At 43.1% G+C, this 25404-nt stretch overlaps 1 protein-coding gene across 1 annotated transcript in view; it reads left to right on the forward strand.

Annotated features, from left to right (window-relative positions):
* The window catches only part of plcl1 (phospholipase C like 1), a 142056-nt gene that overhangs the window by 82021 nt on the left and 34631 nt on the right, over positions 1–25404 (forward strand). The window contains exons 2-7 of the mRNA XM_004569839.5: positions 4371–4445; positions 6221–6508; positions 6638–6928; positions 8058–8449; positions 11256–12381; positions 13387–13563. Of these exons, the coding sequence (XP_004569896.3) occupies positions 4371–4445; positions 6221–6508; positions 6638–6928; positions 8058–8449; positions 11256–12381; positions 13387–13563 (2349 nt within the window). The remainder of the gene's footprint in view (positions 1–4370; positions 4446–6220; positions 6509–6637; positions 6929–8057; positions 8450–11255; positions 12382–13386; positions 13564–25404) is intronic.

Raw genomic sequence — 25404 nt, forward strand, 5'->3', positions numbered from 1 at the left:
GGACCCTCCAGCGGAGACAGGAGGCTGAACGGGCCCCTCGGACCCTCCAGCGGAGACAGGAGGCTGAACGGGCCCCTCGGACCCTCCAGCGGAGACAGGAGGCTGAACGGGCCCCTCGGACCCTCCAGCGGAGACAGGAGGCTGAACGGGCCCCTCGGACCCTCCAGCTGACGTGGCATGAGGCTGAACGGGCTCCTCGGGCCCTCCAGCTGACGTGGCATGAGGCTGAACGGGCTCCTCGGGCCCTCCAGCGGACGAGGCATGAGGCCATTGTGGCGGTGATGAGACCCTGGGGCCTATAATGGAAGCATCAGTTGGTGCAGGCGCCTGCAGAGCGTCAACCGCTCCCACCCGAGTGCCTAGGCTGGGTGCGGAGCTCAGCTGTGCACTGACTGGCATAACCTTGGGAACCAACCTGGGTGTAGGAACAAACCGGACGGCAGCCATTCCCCCCTGAGGTGCAGATGCAGGTGCAGGATATGGCTGACCTACGGCTGCCCTGACCCCAGTGGTGAGAACTAGCTCAGGTGCTGGCTGGGTGACCCCTGCCTCTACCTGGAGATCAGACGCAGGTGAGAGGTCAGGCAACGCCACAGCCACCCTGGGAGTGAGCACAAAGTTCCAGATATTGACTTTGTCAGGTGCAAGCAGAGGAGCAACAACAGACAAGGACCTTAAAGTCTCTAAGCCCTTAACATAGTCCAAATTGTCCTTAGTTGCCCTTCTTGGGGAGCTAAACACATCTTCTGTCTTGGAGCATGATTCAAACAACATTTCAGACCTGAAATAAGTTGGCTCAGTGACACAAGTGATAGTTATACTGTCCCAGGAAGCATGATTCTTAAGGCCAAGACATGATTCATGAACCCACATAAAACAACCAGGACTATGTGCAGATGATTTTAACATAATAATTTGGCAGTCACATAGGAAATAACTACGCTTATTGGAGTCTAAGCCCCCCGTAGGCGAGACTGAGTTAAGGGGGGGTTCAGCCACACACACTAATCGGCTGTGGAAGGCTAGTGAGTGGAATGCACATGGACCTGGCTTTGCACAGAAAACATAGTGGGCTGGCTCTGAGCCATCCGGCTGAATTGTCTTTAGATCGGCCAGTTCATTAACTGCTGTCAAAAGGTCCTGGCCCAGGGGTGCAGTTAAAGGGCTAGCTGGGTTGTAATGGCTAGCATGGCGCTCCCCCCCGACAGCCTTTGAAACATGAAATTCAGCCTTGTCATTGGATAATGCGGGAGCATAACTTAAACAGTCCTTCAGTGTTGTATTAACGGAAATTGCAATGTCATTCACAGACATAGGGAAACCTGGCAGACCCATAATAATCGTCCCGGCCCGATGGACTGGTGTAGAAAAGCAGTCGCTGATGTCGGGCTCCAAAGCACTCACTCTGGTCAAACCATCAGCAGAGTGAGGAACATGGGGACCGATCAGCACAGGATCATAACAGACATTTTCATGATCAACACTGGACATTTCTTCTTTCGCTGGTCTAGTTATATAAACAGAACATTTGTTATTTGACTCGGGAACAAAGTAAACTGACTCGGAAATGGGGGTGCTAGCCAAGGGCAATACAGTCTTACTACTGGTCAGATCAGAAGCTTTCTCACTTGATTTGCGGTTAACAGACAGCAGGGGCTGAGACACGGTCTTAAATAAGGCCCCAAATGCCCTAGCGGTCTTAAAAGAAGCCCTCTCAGTGGAAGATGGAGGTTCTGGGTGTGCAGAATCATTAGTACATCCTTTTTCGCTAATGTCCCCCTCATCCTGCTCATACGTAATACCAGGGTTTAACAGTACATCACTTGGTTTAATTCTCAGGACTGAAGAGTCTATGGTCGGTTTGGCAGTGTCAGTTTCACAGTTCGGTGATGGCAGTGTGTCTTCCCCAAGAATAGCGTGCCCAACACCAGAAAGTTTAGCTTTGTTGTCAAACCACAACGTGGGCACAGGAGTAACACCTTCAACATTAGCAGTCAGAGGCATGGAAAAGGCAGCTTCTTCACTGGCCCCCGAGAAAACAGACCGTGACGAGGTGCATGGGGGGGTGACAGAGTTAACAGTACAGGTAAATTGTGTCTCCATCTCCGAGACCTTAATTGTCTTTCCAAGGCCCTCGCCCTCACTACATCCAGGGCGTTTCAGTGGCAACAGAACGTTATCACTAACCTCTGAGTGCCGTGTAGAGCGACGCCGACGCCGCTTCCTCCTCGGAGCGGCCGCGAGCGCGGCAGCGTTAACTGTTGGGATCGAGTCTTCCTCCTCTGCCCACATCCTCGCCAGACAAGCGGCCGGAGACGTGAAGTCCTCGCGAGGGGGTGACGGTGAGCGGCCGGTCTGAAGCAGGGCGATAGGTGGGAGCTCCTCCTCGGGAATGAGCCAAGGCTTCCAACGGAGCTCCTCCTCCCGATAAGCCCGCAACACCTGCTGACGCTCATCGTCACCAAAATCTATGGCCTCCATCGCCTCCGTGTGCTGGTCAGTGCAGCTTGACTGTGGCGGAAACGAGGAAGCCGATCCACGGTGAGGCGATGGCTGAGTGGAAGTGGACCTCAGCGTTCCACCTCTCACAGCCTCTGGCTCATGAGGCAGCGGCGATGACACCCGTCCACGGGACGGAGGTGTGGGTGCTGAGGCGGCATTCAGGACCCTCTGGGCCAGCGCACGGGCACGAAGCTCCTCCTTAAGGGGGCCCAGGGAGTCAAACGCCTCGACAAGGTGGGGGAGCTGTCGCAACCGTGGCTCCCGCAACAAAACGGCGTCCACGGCCGCCAATCCCGTGGAAACCACACTTGGATCCGCGCATCCGATGATGCGATCCATAATGCGGCAGAGCCGGTTCAGCTCCTCCCCTACCTCCTCTGAAATGTCCGCTGAGTCCGACATGGTCGCGTCGTACTGTCACGGTCCGCTGTGACAGACCGTGTGGAGAGTGCGTGGAGGACTCAGGTGCGGACACGAGTGACACGGGAGTAAACTTTAAACAAAAGCGAGCCTTTTATTGTGGCTGGTAACGCAAGAGAAACAAACAAGAATAAGGGCAGCTCAAAAGCAATAACTAAACAGAAACATAAACTGGGAATGAACTAAGGTAAGGCTATGAATACAACAGACCGGGCATGGAAACATGGAGGGTGGGAACACAGACGACGCGACACAGACTGTATGAAACACAGAGACTAAATACACATGAGGGATGATCAGGGGAAGTGGATGCACACGGGGAACACAGGTGACACTGATAATCATAACAAGACACGGCAGGAGTGAACGTAACACTGATGGGAGATGGGCAAAGTAAAACAGGAAGTACACAGAGGTTCAAACAGGAGGAGAGAGAGCACGGGGAGAACGCAGACATAACAGGCTGGGGAAAACATAGAATAAAACACAAAGAGAGACGAGGGCTCATAAATACACAGAGGGGCACACAGGGGGTAAGAGTCACGAAGGGAAAACACATAAGGAACAACGTAACAGATCAACCCAGGAAGCATGGCCTAAATAAAGAACAAAATACAAAAATACATGAAAACTAAGAATACTGGGCCCACATGGCCCAGGACCATGACATACACAGTCATACACAGTACGATATGTAGTGAAATGCTTGGACAACTGCTCGTGACCTAAAGAAAACAAAAAAAGGAAAGGCTATGAATAAGATAGGAAATAAATATGAAAAATTAAAACGGGTAAATTTAACTAGGAAGGAATAAAATATAAATTAAGGTTAAAAATGAAATAACTGTACAACACAAATTAGAATGAAGGGTAAATTTAACTGGGAAGAATAAGATAAAATATATAAATTAAAGTTGAAAATAAAATAACTGTACAACAAAATACACAATACACAATATAGAACTATATAAGAATGTATGAAGAAATCTAAATATAAATAAATATATACACAATAACAGCAGCTGTACAAGTATTAACTGGAAATGAAGAATATAGTGACCAGTGTTGTGCAAAAACAATGTCCAGAAAGTGTGTGTGTGTGTGTGTGTGTGTGTGTGTGTGTGTGTTGTAACAAAAGGGAAATAACAGTATTTCTATGTTAGTTCTGCTGCCCTCGGCCTCTCCACTGCTCAAAATGCTCAAAACGTTGAATATTTTCCTACCAGTGAATATTTTTCATGTCCCAGGTCTTTCTTAAGCCATGCCTCAGATTTGTTGAAAGGAAAACAGATTTTCCACCTTTCCCTGGAATATCAGGAGTACCAGGAGGGACTTCTCTCCCAATCCTAATTTTCCAGGTTGACTTATGACTGTTATGACTGTGTACATCCTGCATGTTGATGCTTCTCATTTTGACCTTCAGCCCATCTGTCTTTGTCTTTCTTCAGGACCCCTCAGTGCAAAAGGTGGGCGGAGGCAGGAAGAAGACGGTGTCCTTCAGTAGTATGCCCTCTGAAAAGAAGGTAAACTGGAAATAAATGATCAAAATCAGTTTCACATAGATTAAGCAGAATCTTAAAGGGAATTCTGATTATCTCAAGGGAAGTTACATTACAGTTACATTAGGGAAAACAATGCCTGTAGACTGCAGTCAACTTGTGATCTCCTTGCCTGACCACTCAGTCCAGTCACTGTCTTCACATTTACTTTGGTGTGCCAAGACCACGATAAAACAGGGATTATACAGCAATCAGACAGTCAGATGGCTATTAGTTTTCCCTTGAACTGGCTCAAGTAGGCACTTATATGCCACCTGTTTGCAATAATGGTGATAAATATCAAATCTATTGCCGTCTACATGAGACACATGGTGCTGTACCAGAACCAAGGGCGTGTTGCCACTAGTGACTCTCAGCCACACACTGGGCCATAAATTTGCTGGTGTTGCAACTGATGTTGTAGCTGTTATGATGAGCCGATAGAAGGAAGCAGCGACACTCCTCTGTGAAAACATCAAAACTAACCTGGCTGTCATCAACTGCATCACCCACAGTTAGAAGATGTTACTGTAGATGAATGAAAATGAAAAAAGATGTGTCCCTCCCTGTAAAGAGACTTACAGATGTGGGTACCATTTGAAAAAAAAAAAAGGGGGGGGGGGTATGCTGCTGCTCTGTAGGGAAGCAGAAAAATGTGTTAGGCTACTGTACTGTATTAGTATTACATTTAGAAATGATTTCATGTTAAATCATGAAGGTTATGCCAAGAAAGAGCATTACATATCCAACTTTTGATCAAGAAGGAAAGAAGTTCAGAAGGTGTTGCACTGTCTTTTTGCAGAAAGCATATGATACGGTACCAACTGTAGTACTGCTGAATAAATCCAGGAGGCAGGGATGTATGTGAGGGTCGAGGCTCCCTCGATGGAGCTGGGAGGCAGGATGAAAAAGGAAGACAACAGACAAAGTTCATAGATGAGACACACGGCCCAGTAGAGGACATCATGAAGTCTTTTTTTGATTGTCTGGTCACAGACTTTCACACCAGTGCCCTGCTGGAGGTCATTTCAGTAAGGAGAGATCATTACAAAGAATGAACATGATTTATTAAGAGACAGAGTATAGATAGGTGTTTGGCCCATCTCAGGGGAACAGAATCCCAGCTGTGAAAGGGATTAGAGCAGGGAGAGCAAGGCCGGGAGAAGGTGATTGGACACAAACAACTTTACAGCGTGGGAAAGTGGGAGTGATAAGGCTTAGATTTAGCTGGCAGCACCTGGGAGCGGACAGATGTGAGACCTTATTGAACTTAGCTCAGGCGGTGCTCTTCCTGTTCCTCCTTGCACAAAGCAGCTGATACTGGTGCTGCTGATACGTCCATAACCCTTGAGCAGGACCAGTCTCCTATCTGTCCAGCTCTCCTAGAGTAACTGGCTGCCTCCTACTATAGCCTCCATGCTCTTTTGACTGTGCTAGGAGACACAGCAAACCTGCCAAAGGAGAAAGGAGCTGCAACCTCTGTAGGGTCGAGGTATGGCCTCATTCTACCAATAGCGAAACTAACCCAGCTAAATGCAAAACCAGTGAAGAAACATAAAAGTCGAGGGGGAATAAATGTCAGCTGTCTCCACCTGTAAAACCATTCCTGTTTAACAATTTCTTCCTTTTCCTTACCAGATTAATATCCGACACAGAGACATTAATAGGACATATTCCAATAAATTGAAAGTATATTTTGTCTGGAATAAAGAAAATTCACGTGTGGACAGTAACGTGTTTTTGGTGATTTTAATTTCCAGGTCAGCAGTGCAGCTGACTGTTTGGCGTTCATGCAGGGAGGGTGTGAACTGAAGAAGATCCGGCCCAATTCTAGGGTTTACTGTCGTTTTTACACACTGGATCCAGACTTGAGCTGCTTACGCTGGGAGCCATCCAAGAAAGATGGAGACCGGGCTCGGCTTGACGTTTCCAGCATTCGTGAGGTCCGCACTGGGAAGAGCACCGAGACCTTCCTCCACAATGGCCCTCTCTCCGAACATCTGGCTGAAGAAGCAGCCTTCTCTATCATACATGGAGATGACTACCAGGTAAGAATGGAAAAAGAAATGTGTGTCAGCAGAAGAATAGTGTCAAAACATCTGTGTATAAACATATAAACGAAGAAAATCACTAGTGTACACCCAGCCATTAAACCAGTTATCCATGTTTCCCTACAGTCTCTAGACTTGGTGGCATTGTCAGCTGATGTGGCCAACATCTGGGTAACAGGCCTTCGTTACCTGCTGGCTCATCCTTCCATCGTAGGAGGGGCTGGGGGAGGTGTAGCAGGAGGAGGACCAGGTGAAGGAGGGGGGGTGGCCGTTGAAGGAAGCCTGGGAAGCAAGATGAGGAGCGAGTGGCTGACAGCAGAGTTTGCCCAGGTCGATGAAGATGGCTACGGGATCGTGTCAGAGGACGTAGCAGTCGCCACCATCTGCAAACTGTGCCCTGGTATCAAGGAGGCCAAGGTGACAAATATGTAATACCACAGAAACTTGACTTGCAGTATTAGCTATGAAGCACCACCAGTGCATAAATGTATTCTTATCTGAAGCTGTATTTTCTTTGACTTAAGAGTAACAGTAAGCTCCAGCTACACAGACAGAGTTAGAGACTGCCTTCAGACATTATCAGAGCAGCACAAGCCAGATTTCCTTTGGAAGTTGGTGGAGACCAAAAACCTAGCAAAAAGAGAATTATTTTGGTTCTATAATCAAGGATATGATATCAGATGACTGCTAATATTGCTCCATAACTGTTGGCTATACTATTAGGAAAGTGAGGGTCAAAACTGTAGAAAAACCACAGCTGCTGTTCACTAAAACTGAAACTCTAGTGTGTTTGTGTTGCACATTAAATCTGCAGAATTAAACAGAAAATATGGAGCCTGATGATCTTTAAATCTTTGAACAGAGAAAGTTGAGAAGGAGGCTGTCATACAAAGCTTACTGACTCAGAAATAACTGGAACATTTGAGTTCTGTCATAACGATTTGCTCTAGGTTTTATACCCATAATGCTAACCCCCAGAGCTGCTGAGATATTGTGCATTAACAGAACTTACACATTGTAAAAAACAGCATCATCATTTAAGCTCTTTGCAATCAGGACTGCATTTCAGAACGACATGTTCAGCTACAATCACAGCTAAGTGATGTGTTTCCAAATAACATTGATTGGAGCAATAGGACATTTAATCCCTCTTGATGACGGATTTGTGGCTGTTCTGCTTTTCTCTTTTGGATTGCTGTTGCCTCACGCAGGACCGCTCCTTCTCCCTTTCCCTGCCTCGTGCCTTATTTGCTTACACACAGACTAAGCTAGGAAACTTAGAGAATATAAATGTCTGCACTGGCACACATGGGCGAGAACACAGAAGATACAGAAAGGAGAATTCAGAGTAGACAGAAACGATGGCTACATTGTGTTATTTAATTGAATGTGGCTCGCTTTAATATCCTTAATGAAAAAAGACAAGTAAAATGTAATCCTCTTTGCCAACTTCACTGAATGAATGAGACATAATAACTGAAGTTCTTGCTTAATTAACTGTCCACACTTTCCTATTTTCATCCACTTCCGCTTTGTTTTTCCTCAGGTGCGTCTCCGTTTCAAGGAGATCCAGCGCAGCAAGGAAAAGCTGACCTCCCACGTGACACGTGAGGAATTTGAGGAAGCCTTCTGCGAGCTTTGCACACGGCCAGATGTCTACTTCCTAATGGTGCAACTGTCCAAAGACCGCGAGTGTCTGGACCCTCAGGACCTCCGGCTCTTCTTGGAGACAGAGCAGGGTTTGTCTCTGGCTACCACTGAGGGCTGCTGGGAACTATTGAGGCGTTATGAGCCCTCTGCTCAAGGCAAGGAGAGAGGGCTGCTGGGTCTGGATGGATTTGCCCGCTACCTGCAGTCTCCAGAATGCCAGCTGCTTGACCCAGAGCAACTAGGGGTTTGCCAGGATATGAACATGCCTCTGTCCCACTACTACATCAGGTGAGTCAAACAGATCAACATGACATCTTTTAAAAAAACAAACAAAATTAAAAGGGTTCTTTTTCTGAACCAGTTAAAGAAAAAACTAGGAGTGCACAAACAAACAAACAAACAAACAAACAAACAAACAAACAAACAAACAAACAAACAAACAAACAAACAAACAAACAAACAAACAAACAAACAAACCAGAAATGATTTCTACACCAGAAAATGAGGTGAGCTGTTAAATGTACTGTATATATAAGTATAGTTATGCAAACCCCCTGCAAATCTGATGGGCTTAAGAGTACATCTCAACACCAAACAAATACCACAAGGAACACGTTTTAGTTACAGGTGCGCAAAACATTTCAACATTACTCTGTCCAGTGTAAAACTCGCAGCTGTCATGGTTCTGGGTCTTTTACATCGAAGTATTCTGTTTGATTTACTTTTACTTCATGTGCTTCTTTAGTATTGTGAGTCTTTAGTGCTTAGTTCCAGCTTCTGTTTTTATTAGAGGTGATGTAATTCTGTCTGTTTCCTGTTTTACAAAGTCTTACTTGCAGTGTGCTCAGTTTGAATTGTGTTCAGCTTTAAGGTCAGTTGTGTCATGCTCCTAGTGTGTTCCAGTGCTTTCTTGATTGTAATTAGTTTTTGTGTTCTGGATGTCACAGGCGATGAAGACTCGTATTTTGCTAAAAGGTTAGCAAAGGCGATTTGACGCAAATTAGCATGTTGTCACAATTTCAGTGGGATTGCAGGTGATTTTCTACTGGAAATGTACATTGCCATTACAGGTCAAAACACCTGGTGAGAAAGCAAGTAAACATTACTTTAAGGCCAAGGGGCTTACATGCTATATGTTTTTGTGGAATTACATATTTGTTATGTTTTTAGACGAATGAAACAAGTGTCCCCACCTCTGAGGTGAAGCTAGTCAGAACTAGTCAGAGTGTATAAAATGAGCAGCCAGTTTGAAGATCTAGAAATGGCCTTTAATAACACCATAGAGCAAAATGTGCGTTGTAAAAATGTTGTAGACTGCATATTTTAACACATTATCATGTATACTACTTTAAATTTTCATTTAAAACCAGTTAAAGCCACATTGTTACACTATTACATCATGTCTGTATGCCACTCTGAATTAATTCAGGGACTGGTTGCTTTTTCAAGGCTGGCTGCTGTAATGTGGGTTGTATTCAGTGGCTGAGAGGAGGAGGCAGAAAACTCAGCAGGACAGTCAAAAACTCACAATGACACTGGTACTGGGAATTCCACAGTGCTTGTCCTTCAATAAACACACTCTTCAGCAAGGCCCGGTTGCTGCTGTTGAGTGGAGACACTATCCCAGCTTGCATCCTACATCCTGCTACCATGTGCTGGATATTCTCTGGGCACCTTTGCACAACCTGCAACTTGGGTCCTGTTGGCTGTGGTAGACTCCTGCTTCTGTGGATCAGGTGCTCTGCCTTTTCTAGCCACTGGTAGAATGTCAGGCACTTCCTTTGTCTGTCGATGGTACATCCCATGCAGGGGATTGGTCATTCCTCTTCCTCTTTCTCATCACCCGCTGTTTTCAGTTGCCTGAGGCACTCTTGGAATGGCTCACCTTGGGGGTGATGTATTTGTGGATGTTTCATGTTTTGGCTCTAATCCTTGCTCTTGAGGTCTTGGACTTCGTGTGGAGCTCCACGCATTGTAAGGAGTTCTTTTGAGGAAATAGATGCCACTGATGGCATCCATCTCCTCCTCTGCCTCCTTGGCTCTTATTTCTACCATTCAGCTAGCTTTCCAGTACCTGTCTTTCCTTCTGGAGGTATTTGGCTGTGCTGACCTTGCACCTTCATCATGCTTCCCGTGGGTCTGTGAGACACCCAGGTACTTGTAGCTCCATAAGTCTTCTTATGGACAGCTCCAACCCTTTACCTTCCCTCTATTTGCAGCCATTCAGCTACACTTATCCAGTCCAAATGACATCCAAATGTCCTCACTGTAGATCCTGGTGAGGTGGATCAGTCACTCCTGGCATGCAGCTTGATGCCATCCATGTCCCAGAAGTGTCTAATGGACACTAAACTTCTTAATTTATATCCCTATCAACTTTTTGAAAAGAGCTGATTGAGGGGATTACAACATAAGGACCCGAAGCACACTGCGTTGCAAGTCTTTATTTTCAGTGTCCTTCATGCTTTTATCAGAGCAGCTTTCCAGTTGCCTTCTTCCCTCCACACCACAGGTCTTGGCAAATAATAGGAAAGGCATGACCAGGTGATGAAGAACAGCTGTGTGGTTCAGCCTCGACTGCTCCACCCCTCCCATGCAGATGAGCCACACACCCTGCCACAGAGGCAAATGCACAACAGCAGTGGGACAGTCCATCACCTTGGTATATTTAACACTTGATGGTAACTTGTGAGACTGCCTTGGAGTTGGCCTCCAGCGTTGTCTCCTTTTGAGTTCCTGATGAGCACTCCAGCATCCGTGTGTGGGACATTAAATTATAGACTTTCCTAGGTGGTGCTCAGGTTGGTCTGACAGGTTTTAAATCCCTGGTCTATGGCTCTATTGGCAAGGACCTGGTGCTGGTGGAAACACTGCACTTGCTAAGCGTCCCAGTAATGGAGTAGCGTTAACGCTCCGAAATCATGACTGCCTGTTAAGCCTTTAGAAAGTTTATTGATTTCTGTATATTTTTCCCTCTTGCCTATATTTTTCAAGAAAAAGATCATTGAACATTGAATTAAATGTTAGTAATATTAAAATGACACATGATTTGTGTTGCTGAATGATTTATTGTTGATTTGTTTTTCACCCTCAGCACCTCATACCGCTCCTACCTGTTGGATGACCAGGTCCATGGAAGAGCAGATCTTGGAGGACTGATCAAAGCCTTGCAGTCTGGTTGCAGATGCCTGGAGTTGGGAGTAACTGATGGCCCAGAGGGGGAGCCTTTGCTCGGGGTTGACTGTGGGCCTGATATCCCACGACACCATCATCATCACCATCATCATCACCACCACCATGCACCAGTCACTATCCGCTCTGCTCTGGAGGTGGTCAATAAATACGCCTTCCTGACCTCTCAGTACCCTCTTTTGTTGTACCTGTGTCACCGTTGCTCCCCAGACCAGCAGCACACCATGGCACAGAGCTTGAGGAAGGTGTTTGGATCACGCCTTTACACTCCAGAAGCCCTGCCGGTCAGCCTGGGAGGACGAGCTACAACCTTACCCTCGCCTGAACAACTTAAGGGACGCATTGTTATAGTGGGGAAGAAACTCCCTCCAGACCATGAAGGCTGTGATGGGGAAGTGTCTGAGGAAGATGAGGAGATAGGCGGAGGTGGACCTCTGGCAGGAAGAAGAATGACAATACCCGGTGAGGAGGAACTGGGTGTGGTCTTGGTGGTGCCTCCACCCTCTCAACCTAGGAAGCTCCGTCTCCACAAAGAGCTGTCAGACCTGGTGGCTATTGCTCGAACTGGAAGTCGTAGCTTCTATGCCCAGCGAGCCAGTCACAAGCAGGCTCAGCAGCAGACTCCCCCCAGTAGTCCATCCTCTCCCAGCACACCGGTGGCTCCCGAGCTGCCTTACTGGACACTGTGCTCTCTAGGCGAAGGAGAAGCTGGACGGCTGACCAGTGAAAGCCCAGAGGACCTTGTTATGTTTACCAAGCGCACCCTAACCAGAGTACGACCCAGCTCCGTGCGTCTGGACTCCAGCAACCCTAACCCACAAGGGTACTGGAAAGGAGGAGTCCAACTTGTGGCCTTAAATCAACAGACCCCTGGCGCAATGTTGGACCTTCACCGAGGCCGCTTCACACAGAACGGAGGCTGTGGTTATGTTCTCCGACCTGCCGTGATGCGGGATGAAGTGTCGTATTTCAGTGCCCACACGCAGGGCTGCGTGCCAGGTGTCCCACCTCAGACCCTTCGTATTAAGGTCTAGATGTTACTCTGTTTTTCCCCAACATTACATTTTTCATTCTGTCGCACTAACCCTCTGAGATGACTCTAACCTGTGGCAATCGGGATATGTACTTTTGCTCTCTATTCGATTCAGTATCCTGTGTTAGCCCTGCATTAGTGTGTACCCTGCCTCTCGCCCTATGGTAGCTGGAATGCAGGCAGTTAGTGGGGTTAAGTTTGTTGATGATCCTAAATTGCCCATAGGAGCAATGTTTGCCACAAGCAAAACCCTTTTTTATGAGCATTGTAACAGAGATTAAATTAAAATAAACTAGATTACATTACATTGTTCAACCCTCTAAATCAGGGGTCTCAAACGTCAAAGAGCTGTGGGACACTGCTGGCACTGTCATCCTCATGTGAGAGCCACTTTAGTGTTCAAGTAGTACAAAAAAACAAGCAAACAAAGAAGACATCCACAAATATTTCTGAAAATGCAGTGTTTTGTTTGTTTTTTTGTAAGTTTCAGATATTCTATAACAAGACAAAACTGCAAACGTGAAAGCATTTTTTCTTCTCACTCTCAACTGAAGCCTTTCATTGAACTACCAGATAAACAAATTGGTACCCTCTTTCTGGCCGGACACGTGGCAGCACTATAATTATATAATTATAATTTTGTTTGTATTTAACAAAATAAAAATGCAGACATAAGTGTACACATTAGTTTGTGACTGCCAGTGAAAACTGTTTTCTCTACAAATAACTAACAACAAGTTTGTCCTCATGTTGCCTTCACATTAAATCATTTTTTGCTTTTTAAAGAACTTATTTTAACATTGGACTCAACAACAAACAAATCCTCCCTCACAGAAAAAGTCACTTCAAGGGCCAAATTGCATTATATTTCTTCAGGTCAATATACAAGCAGGGGTGACGTGGCCCCTGGGCCGTGAGTTTGAGACCCCTGCTCTAAATACACTAAAACGCAAAAGTGTAAAACAAATTTAACATAAGCTGCTTGTGTTTTACTCTGCAGATTATCAGTGCCCATAACCTACCCAAGCCCCAGGGTTCAGGGGCTAAAGGAGAGGTTATTGACCCATATGTGGTTCTGGAGCTGCATGGAGTACCAGCTGACTGTGCTGAGCAGCGGACTCGCACTGCTGCTCAGAACCAGGATGACCCACTGTTTGATGAGACGTTCGAGTTTCAAGTAAGTTATGTTACTACATTATGAAACTGGCTGAAATGTTTGCTGCTGCTCTCTATTTATTACATTTTTTGGGAATATAATAGGAGTGAGCGGCTTCATTAATAACAGTCAACAATATTATATATAATTCATGTAATTAAGATCATTAATAGATAGTTCCCATTTTTATTGAACTGCATTTACCTCTTGATGTGAATCAGCTGCATTTTAACCTAAACTTCATGTTTCCTCTGGGTAACTTTCTGTTGTCCAAACAATGTCTCGATAGCAGGTATGTAGGCTAAAATTGGGATTCTTTAATTTAATTGACATCTAAACACATCTACAGAGCCATACTTAAAGCAAAAAGTCAGCATTTCCAGGCTGGCATTGCATCCATGACTGGCAGTTTAGTGCTTAAAACGATTACCTGCTGTTTGGAAATGGATGTTATTCACTTCGTCATATGGCTTACACTTTCAACCAGGCAATTTTTTTTCACCATGATGAAGCAGCATGACCTCTGTGACCTCTGTGCCTAAAAAAATGAAGCCGATGCAAAACAGCGACAAAATCCTGATATCCCTCTAATGATGTTGGTAAAGTTGTCTTTTCAGTTAGTTTTTGCTGGGTGGAATCAAAATCATACAGTTGGAGTGACCTTTTCACTGATATTTTAAAAAGATTTTGGTGCACCATTAGGATAACAGACCTTCTCCCAGGTCACATTATTTGAGTATATTGAGAGTTGCACACCATTGACTATACAGCAAACACTGAGAAAGCCATAGTTTAAGCCATTTACATAACCGCTTCAGCGCCTTATAATAATCCTGCTTATAGACTGCATAATATTATTTTGATTTTGTAGAGAAGATTGTTTGGGTTGGTTTTTCCTAAAAAAAGAAAGTAAGCCTGGAGACGTTTAATGGAGCGCAGGATGCTTCAGAGGTTTCAATTCAGTGAGATTACAGTGAGAAAGAAAAGGAGTTTGAAGCATGACATGATCAAGAATCATCCACTAATCTGGTCCTGTCCAGACTCCGATTTTATTGCATAAAGTTGCATTTTAATGTGCGATGTGGTGTGTCCTAGATTATGCATTGATATGAAGAGGAAAATGTCAACACATAAAGGAGTCTCATATGATTTCAGAGAGGTTTATGTCTGTTCTTATTTGGACTGCACCTGCTTAAAACTAAAGTCCAGAGTGCTTAATTGGAGGAGAGTCAAGATCAAGATATAAATGAGATAATATTATGTATTATGCACTTATGCATGCAGTGAATTTATCATGGGAGATGGTACTTGATGACTGGCTGATGGCGCTTTTTTGGTACCTTTTGCTGACAGCGGCTTGCATTACTGTGTCTGAGCTATAATCATAAGCTGTCGCCACGGATATGTGCTCTGCAATCACACGATATTCACATGTGTATGTAGCTCCCTGCAGACATAATGTACGTCCTTAAGGACTGAAAAAGAAGGCCATAATACCTGTAATCAAGAGACAGCAATTGCACTCTCTTTGGCAGGAGATGACATAAAATGAGATTTGAGAACGCATATGCATGAGATGTAGCTGTGTCCCATTTAAAATGATACCTTCATCTGAGTGCTACATTAGGCAACTTTGGTGGTGGGCCAGCCGTACACAATGTTATTATCCTGTTAGTTTAACGCTTAGACCAAAGTTCATTCTGGTGATCGACAAGAGATCATTCTTCACAACGAGGCTACGAACAGCTTCAGTTTCTTTCTTTGCTGCTCACAGTGAGCTGACAGATAAATGGTGAGTATATCAACATCTATATATCTATATATCAGGTCTTCAGCTGGACTTTATTTATCATAAATATCGACAGACGATTTATGATTCAGTAACAAGTCTTTAATTAAGGGAAATCACCATGCCGACATGGCTACACATCGGTGTCAAGTTAAAATGAGCTTAGATTCAGGTCTTCAGGAATCAAATGAAGCCCCCTCCTGCACCGACATTGGTGAGAGTGTAAGTGTTGCTTTGCTTTTGCAAACAAAATATGTTGCTATGGTTGCTAAATGAAGCAAAAGGTTAACCAGAATTGTTAGAGAAAACCACTTCCCCATGTCCCCATGTGCTGCCAAGAACAATAAAGCAGCGACTACTCTTAGCTCAACTGCAATTTGCCTTTAATTTTGCCATCTAAAATTGTTATATGTCATATCTATAATAGAAAATGCAGCATTATGAAGCCTTAGTGTTCTTAAGCCTGAATTGAGCTATTTTTGGATCTTCTGCATACTCATATCTGCATTTCATGGCCAGGTGAGACAAAAGTCTGACTCCAGTCTTAACTCAGTTTTGTTACTACATTTTAGTAAGTGCTGCATGTGTACTACGACATACCTACAACGCCAGTATCAGTGTCTTACCACACACTAACCTGATCTTGGCTGAAATCATGTGAGTCGGCTTGTTTGGATTGATTTCTTATATATTCCTTTTCTCACGGTTTTCTTCATGAAATGACAGTGTTCACAAAAACATGAACAAACTGAAATAAATAGAGGAGATGCCATACTTATCTGGGCCAGTATTGCCATGATAAGCCTATTGTTGCCAGCTGATTTTGACAGTGAATGACAGATAAGGTGGTTTAAACCACCTAAGGGGAACAAAACTAGGAAAAGGAGCCTGTTAGAGAGTCACGCAAGGCAAACAGTGTCGAAAATCATCTTATCTGATGCCCACATGGATCACGCCTGACCATAGAAACAAGCTGTATGTTTGCAAAATGTGTTGGGGAATGTTGATCTGGTGCTGGATTCTGAAATGTCCACATAGTTGTTTGACTCTGTTTTGAGCAGTTCTTTTATTTGTCTGATTTGTCCATGTAGCAACTGTCAAAAGGTTTGCTAAAAACTGAGGTCAGCTGGTTTGAATAATGTTGGAATAGCATTTGACATGTTACACCGTAGCTGTCTGTAAAACCAGAGCTGGGCAATGAAATAAAGCTGTTCTTGAGATTACATTCTTTCTTGATTTTTCTTGCTTTCTGTCCACGATGAAATTACTCACAGCAGTAGTGGCTTTTCCCTTTTTGTCATCACTGCTAAAGACTTTATTGGATTTGTCACTGGACAAAACTGACCAGGGGCTCTATGCTTACAGTGTACACTGCCAGAGTCTTTAGTCTCATTAGCATTAGAGACTGTAACCCAAAACTAAGCAAGGAACTGAAGGGCAGTGCGCCATGTAACACACATAAGAAATTCAGGACCCTACTAACATGCAAGCTGGCCTTCAAGAGCAGCTGCTCACAATCAGACACAGTTGATTTCATGGTGTGTGGTTAAGTGTGGTGTCAGCCCTTTGCTCTCGTATGTCTTAATAGAAAATTTCAGGCTGACATTCACCAGTCGTGAGTACTGGGGTGCGTTTCATTTGTCAGAAATCCAACAAGTGAAAACATGTTGGTAGAAGCTTTTTAAAAAAAAAAATTCAAAACTTGAACCCTCTCATTTTAAAAAGTAGTAATGTACAGTACATTGTTGTAGCTGTTTATAGCTAGCTAGTGCCTAACTGTGTATAAGTGATGTAAATTTAATTATCAGATGATGAGCACAAGGCTCTCAGCGTGCCCTGTTTTTGTGTTACTACTCTATAATGCACCAGCTACACGCGCACCCTTCAGTAAAGTGGAATTCAAAGAAGTATAACATAAGTAACCATTTGTCCTTGGTGTCTGCATTTTAGCCACAAGATAAGCATGCATTATTTGAGAAACTAGACAATTTCTATAAAATCAACCCACTGAAATTTATTCTCATAGGATGGCCAATGCAGGCAAAGTGAGTAACTCCATGTGAAGAGGCTCTAACAAAGCTGTAGACGTCATCTGCAGGGCTGGAAGAACCTCCTGTGGGGGCTGTTGTATCAGTAGCTTTCTGTTAACCCTGTGAGGCTTAGGTCATCAGTTACCCATACTTCATCCACCCATTTTCTTCCACTTATGCTTTTCATGGTCGTGGGGGCGCTGGAGCCTATCCCGGGGTACACCCTGGTCAGGTCGCCAGTCTGTCGCAGGCTAACATATAGACACAGACAACTATTTGCACTCACATTCACCTATGGGCAATTTAGAGTCTCCAGTTAACCTATACTCACTAGGTGCATGTCTTTGGACTGTGGGAGGGAGCCGGGTGGTGTTTCCCAACCACTGTGCAGCGGCACATAGGTGTGCTCTGGTTCCTCCTGACTAGTAATCTAAGCGATCGGGGTGAGTAACGGGCAGAACAATTACATTCTCTTCCACTAGAGGGCAGTACAACTACCTGCTCTAATTAAATTGGTTGCCAACTGCCAGTAAAATAGAAGAAGACGAAGAAGAAATTACATAATAGTCATGCTGCGAGTGAGACAACGCAGCGCATAATAGCAATAGATAAATATTTTAAAAGAAAAAGTAGTCAGTCTGACCTGGATCCTGGAGAAAACTCCGACCCAGATGAAGGCCCTAGCATGAGTGGTGATCAGAAGAAAGCAAAAAAGGTATACTGGGGACAAACCGAGCCAATTCTACTTTACCTGGTGTTTGGGGGAAAATAATCAATATGCTTTTGTGACATTTTTGTTTGGTGTTGTGCCGTGTGATTTTTCTAATGTGAAATATGTGCTGTGGCTGAAAAAGGTTGGGAAACACTGATCTATGCTCCTGCCCTTTAAGACCCTGCACTCTTAAACTTAAACTTTTTTCTGATTGGCCAGCTTCCAGAAGCTTGCTGAGGGGCATACCTTACAAACCAACACTGCAAAGCACACACCTTACCCTCACCTCAACTCAATGCCTAATTTTTTCCCATGATTGTTATGAAAACATTGTAACATTATTTCAGCAGAAAATTAGAAAAGATTTGTTCATTTCATTTAAAAACTATTTCCAGGCCTGAAATATGACTTATATGGTATAAAAAAATCTAACTAAAAGAAATATGAATGCATTATTGCGAGCATAATGTAAGCATGGACACTGAGTCTTGCGTTGAGATACTGTCCTGTGTCTTATTGTCTGGCTTTGAAGAAGAGCATTTGGTTTGAAACTGATTGAATTAACTGTCAAAGCTCTGCTCAGCCACAGGCATGCTGCTGAAAAATTGAGAAAGTTGAAATCAGAGCGAACGGGATTAGAGTCATCGTTTCATGCACACGTGCATGCGCACACACGTGCACACACGTGCACACAGACATGCAAACACTGTGCTGCTTGTCTATGCATAAAACTAGTGCTTTTATTTACACCACTGAGACATAGTAACTCCCAGATCAAAGCAAAAGAGACACATTCATAAACAGTTTGGTCATTGTGTAGTTGAGTTCCTTCATCCTAAATGATTCTAAATTATTCTAAATGTTGCAAAGAAAACATTTTTAGGCAGTTCTATTCACAGCAAGGAGAGTGAATGCATTAAAAGTGCTCTATACTGTTTTATGGTTTTTCGTTGTCTTTAGTGATTTAATTCAGAATGTTGTCTTGATGTCAGTAGACAAGTTATTTCATTATCTAATAGTTGCTATTTGGTATCTTATTAAAGAGTTCTTAACACACAGTTTCCATTCTGACATAGGTGATCCTAAAGCCTCTTAGTTTTAGCTTTTTCTAAAGACGCTAAAGAAAAGCGTCTGGACTTCTTTAAGTTGCTTGAAGACGTTTCACCTCTCATCCGAGAAGCTTCTTCAGTTCTACGGTCAAATGGTGGGGAGTCCCAGATTTAAACCTAGTGGGAGTATCCCCCCACAGAGGGACAAAAGGACCCCCTGATGCTGAGTCTTGTCCTGTGGAGGTGGCTCTTCTATGCTATGCTACATAGAAGAGCCACCTCCACAGGACAAGACTCAGCAGTCCATCTGCATCTTAAGGATAAAGGACACTCTTTCGAGGATGCCAATGTTCACATTTGGGACAGAGAGGACAGATGGTTTGAAAGAGGAGTGAAAGAAGCATCTATGTCCACTGTGAGCGACCATCTTTGAACAGAGGCGGGGGTTTACGACACCAACTCTCTGCCATCTATAATCCAGTTTTGAGATCCCTTCCCAGACGCCTTAACGCCCACTCACATCCTGGGCCATCTGACCTCAGGAATTCGCATGATAAGGTGGGGCCAGGTTTCACAATGAACACACCCGAAACTCTGGCTGATTGGGACCCACGCCCAGTTTCACACCTTGGCTCAGGCGATTAGAGGATCATCAGGGGGTCCTTTTGTCCCTCTGTGGGGGGTTTCTCCCACTAGGTTTATATCTGGGACTCTCCACTAGGGCTGGGCGATATATCGAGTTTTTTAAAAATATCGATATATTTTCATACGAGATATAAGATGTGACAATATCGTTTATATCGATATAGTCTATGTTACGTTATAATTATACTTGTGGAGCCGCAGATTTGCCTCTCTTTCGTCCACTTTTGTCTCCACGCAACGTTACTCTGCCTCGCCTCTCCTTCACTGAACACAACTCCGCCTCCCCCATAGCTTCACCTGACAATGACAAGGCAATGACAAGATGAAAGCGGAAAATCTCCGTTAGCGAGTTACCGCGGATGGCCCCGTGCGTGGGGCTGGACGGCGTCAACGTGTTAGCGAGCTAACCGCGCTAACGAGCTAACCGTGCTAACCGTGCTAACGACATGCAGCCCGGAGGGGCTGCACGGCCTAAAATCCTTTCATTTTCTCAAAACTCGACAGTGCGCCTTATGTATGAATTCTGGTTGTGCTTACTGACCACGAACCGATTTTATGTGGTACACAGCGCTCAGCAATCTGTCAAAAAATGTTTTAATATGACTTTGCTAAGCTACGGAGCTGCACGGCTTGATGTCGGAGGATTACGGCTACCGGGGAGGAGCCTCGCGGAGTGATACGTACTGTGTGTGTATAAGGACCACAAATGGCACCTGTTCAGAGACGTGGTGCAGCTGTGAAATCTGTCTCTTTGTTATTATGCTCAGCGTCTATTAGTTTACATTTTGACTGCACAATTGTGAGCTTTTTGTTATGCACAAAAACAACATTTTCTTTTATTTATGGACCATGATTATTTAATAAATGCTGATAATTTATTTTTGAGTAATTTCTTCATGTACATCTATGCTGTATGTAAATAAAAGTGCCCGTGTGACATCTGGGACACAGTGTGACTAAGAACTCTCTTTTTGTTCTTAACTTATGGCTTTAAAAAAAAAAAATCGAGATATATATCTTATATCGCCATCCAGCTAAAAAATATCGAGATATGAATTTTGGGTCATATCGCCCAGCCCTACTCTCCACCATTTGACCGTAGAACTGAAGAAGCTTCTCGGATGAGAGGTGAAACATCTTCAAGTAACTTAAAGAAGTCCAGACGCTTTTCTTTGCAAGCTCCCAAAGAAACTTTTCTTAAAATCAGAATCATCTTAAAGAGTACAAACTATATTTGTCCCCACAAAGATAGATCTGCAAGTACGCACACAAGCAAAACTGTATATTCTTTATAACAGTGCAGTCAAAGCTTAAGAGCAGCCAAGACCTAGTGACTTTTTCACTGCTCCTTTATATACATATACACATATACATTTAAGAGCAAATATCACATTATTGCTCCCACATTGTGTTGCCGACCAGTTCTGTTGTTTTCATGAAATGCAACTTTTCTACCTCAGCATCATCATACCCATCCAGCCCTCCTGTCTGTGACCCAATTAAGTAGATACTTTTAGAGACGTAGGCAGATAAGGATGACTCAAAATGTTTTGTTCAGGGTTGCTGTTGGGCAGAAGAATGAATTGGGAACCAATTAGTCTTGATGCTGTGGTCAAAAGTTCCAAGGTTGAATGACTGTACATGATGCATGCATGCTTTAATGACTTTCAAAAACAAGACTTGAATGAACAAATTAGATGTTTTTTTTAGGTTTTTCTCTAATACACACAGGGACAAAAGTATACCTACTGGGAAAAAGAATACATACACCCCCATTAAGATTTGGTTAAATGGCCCTGACCAAGGTGCATATCGATCACACACTTTAGCTAGCCATCAACACGTTTCTGGGACAATTCTGGCAGCTATGTGACCGCTCCTCTTGGCAGAATTGGTAGAGTTTATTTAAATGGCATAGACCTGTTTTTTAAACACAGTACACAAATTTCAGAACTGTAAAACACAGACTGTACTGGAAACCCTATGATATTTGAGAATCATAGAACCTAACAATCTGGTAAATCAGCATTTAGGGACTCTCGGTCAACAAAAAAAGCATATTGAAAACATACAGAAATCAAAAAGGATTCATTTGAAATAAACTTATGACATAAAAGAAAGGTACAGAAATGTAAGATATTTAGGACATTTCTTCCATAAGATGAGGTGGAAACCCTCTTAGAAGTGACCTTTCCAAGAGTGGATGATGACTGTGTCCTGCAAGTAGTTCTTGTTATAAAATCGTCAACTCCTGAACTTCAGTATAGCTTTGCAAAACTTTTTGGTGTCTATTATGTCTGGGCACAAGTTTCCAGGGACAGCAAGTCTTTCCATCATGTGGGTGACCAGCCATGTGAACAACCCCTTCTTCCTGGCTACGAATCTGGATAGCGTGACATTTATTCATTACTTTTACCATGAGCCGGGTGACAAATAACTCGAGCTGTCTCTTGCTACCTCGGTTGCAGCGTCACATCCTAAAGAGGCTCTTTGCTCGTTTCTTCCTTAGAGACTTTTTCCTGCACTGTGATGTTTGTCTCAGTTATGTCTTTAGATAAAGTGCCTGCTTCTTATTGATGCAAACTAATTTTCTTTCTGAACAATGTTTACTAGCCTCTAATGATGGTGTTAAGCTACACACATACTGCATATGTCTATCTTTTTGTGAAATGTTGGCTTTAAAACCAGCCTAACAGAGACAATTTTGGAAACTGCATTTTGGACAGTCATTGAACTTTTAAAGGCCTGTTTGATGTTTGAAACTTGGGGTTAATATTAGAAAGGCTCAAGGGCCTGGGAATGTATTGATAGAGGTCAACTCTGTTTTGCTTTGCCATAGCTGCGACTTCATTCTGACATAACACACTCCACTGAATAATAAATATGACACACATACCAGAACTACAATACGATAAAAATACAAGTACCACATCATCAGCGATGAGCCCCTATTAGCACCTTTAACTACATAATAAGCAATGTTCCCTCTAATTTTTCATGTGTCTGAGTGAACGCACAAACTCCCTGAGCGGTCCCTTGGACCACTGTGAGCAACAGCAGACGTGTGCACTGCGGTCACGCCCGCATCGAATCCATCCAACTTACATGGTTTATTAAAATAATCAAATTACAGCATTTATGTTAGACTACTTTTAATTAACTGCTTTAGCCCACTTACAATGAAGATGAAAAAAAAATCTTGTTCATGACCTGTGTAGTGTGTTAACACTATTGGAAGTAAAAATAACTTGAACTCCGACGATTTTGAAAACACAACTTTATCTTTTATTTTTTTTAGTAAAGCTCTGACTTGTATTATGAGTTTGAGTCTGTGGTCTGGGAGAGAGTCCTGTAACTCTCTGTCTGCAAAATACAGTATATAATGACCAATGTTGGACAATTATTTATATAGTTACTTATTTTAAAAAAGTAACTAAGTAATGCAAACAACAAAGTTTTTTGCAGCTGTTTAACTAAAAATGCAGCCAAGGCGTTTTTTTAAATAAACATTTCAAACTATTTACAGAACAATCAGCTGTTCTGCATCAAATTTGATGCCACACAAATTATTTGTGCCACTCCAAAAAATTATTTCTGTCCACTATGAGATAAAGGAGAACAACAGCCTGATACCTGCAGGCCTGACAACAGGAGATGTGTCACTCCTGTAACACCTGTAACATTCAGCAGTCGCCTCATTGTTCTGACACACACAACAAAACTATTCACTAGCATGAATAGTGAATAGTTTTGTTGTGTTGCAAATCTCTCATCTCAAAACCGCAGTCACTCCTAAAATTTCTTCCCGTTTCTTAACAACTAAATGCCATGTTTTGATTGGTCCACATGGTACATTTTTCGACCAATGGGAAAGGGTGGGGGGTGTTTTGGTTTCATCTTTGCTCACAGGCGGAGAGTGCTTTCGAGCGTTTTCCTTATAAAACGCCGTTTTTACCGTTTCTTCCCGCAGTAAATGTAAACAACGATAGTATTCAGGAAGAAAACTAAACATTGCAGATATTTTTATCATAACTCTGGTTTTACGTGGCCTATCAACACAATTTAAAAACTGGTATAAAGTCCACACTTTTTCAATTGTTCCGTCTGTCCTGCTCACATCTCCAATGGCTGTACACGTTGTCATTAATGTGGCTTCACTCCACATCAGCCACGCAGCTTTGCTAGCTAAAACATCGGTGTCGGCACATAAGGACGCTGTCATAGCCTGTCAACGATGTTGATTAGCTGCGTATACGAATGTGAATCGCGTGATTGGCTGGACTATGGGATAAGGTGGCATCGTTCTAATCCCATACTGGAGCAGCCAGTCACTCACTGACTAACACTGCAAAACAGAATTGTTAACGTATTTACTTTAATTTCAATACAGGTTAGAATTTTTTTTGTGCGCAACGCAGATTTTTTTCTGCGCACGCACGCATCTTAGAGGGAAATTTGATAATAAGTGAATCTTTTTCAGTTTGAGGCACATGACTATAGTCAGGCACAGTTTGCGTCCTTCATTTAGGCACGGCTTCTTTAACTATGTTTTATAAATGCAATGGAAACTGGTCTGGGGTTATTCACACTAGTCTTACAATGTTTTTCAATTTCTTTTTTTAAACAGTCATATAATGATGATATACACCAGGATAGTCAAAATTGCAGCTACCATAGAACAGTTTTCGTTCTCTAGAAGTCAACCGATTTCCTTTTTTTCTCCAAGTGGAGGTAGAAAAGTAGTAAAATGGTAACAAGGCAAGTGTAAAACATGAAAATGGAAGGCAGATATGAAAAAAAAAGCTTTGGTGGAAAAGCACTTGCAGGTATTTATTCTGTTTCCTTCTCAATCAAAGATAGAGGGGCATGCATTCGTTTGTGTTTCAGTGTACCCGGCCTTGTCAAGATAAAGCTGATAATGTTTTATTGTGAAGCGTGTTTACCCTGCACATTGAATGAATATTCAGAGACTCGCTTCCAGCTTCATTTGTTCATTTGTGTTTGTGTGTGTGTGCTTATATCCTTATTAACTGAGGGGGAACGAAAGTCCCCTGAAGGTGTGATCTGAAGTGCAATATTTCAAACAGTTCCCCTCTGCAGCATTGCTGTGATGCTTCTGCTATTGTGTTGTGTAATTAATGCTGATGTAGTGCTTCCGTAGCTTTTTGAGTGATGCTTTATAATGGGAAATGATATTGGATGAATACTTTGACTAAGTGATTGTTTTTATCTGTTGTAAACATTTTATGATGCCCATCTTTTACACCTAATAAGAGATGAATTAAGGATTCTAAATTGGGAGCAAATACATATTGTACAGATGATGCTGTATTTCTGTACAAATAACTGAGGTGAGAAAATGTAAAGGTGTGCTGAATTATTGATATAAAAACCAGTAAACATTATTGAAAGTGTATTTAGTTCACACTAAATTCATAATATAATTTTAGAAATCTTACTAAATGTGTAAACCAAAAATGTGTGATTCAAGAGTGACCAAACTTTTTTTTATTTTTATTTTTTATTTACGTTTTGTCTCATTTTCATTGCAAAAATATTTTGTCAAGTGATTTGGGATTGGAGGCACTATAAGACACACTTAAAATCCTTTAAATTTCTCAAAAATCGAGAGTGCGC

The sequence above is a fragment of the Maylandia zebra genome, linkage group LG16 (genome assembly GCF_041146795.1).
Source record: "Maylandia zebra isolate NMK-2024a linkage group LG16, Mzebra_GT3a, whole genome shotgun sequence".
Lineage (NCBI taxonomy): Eukaryota > Metazoa > Chordata > Actinopteri > Cichliformes > Cichlidae > Maylandia > Maylandia zebra.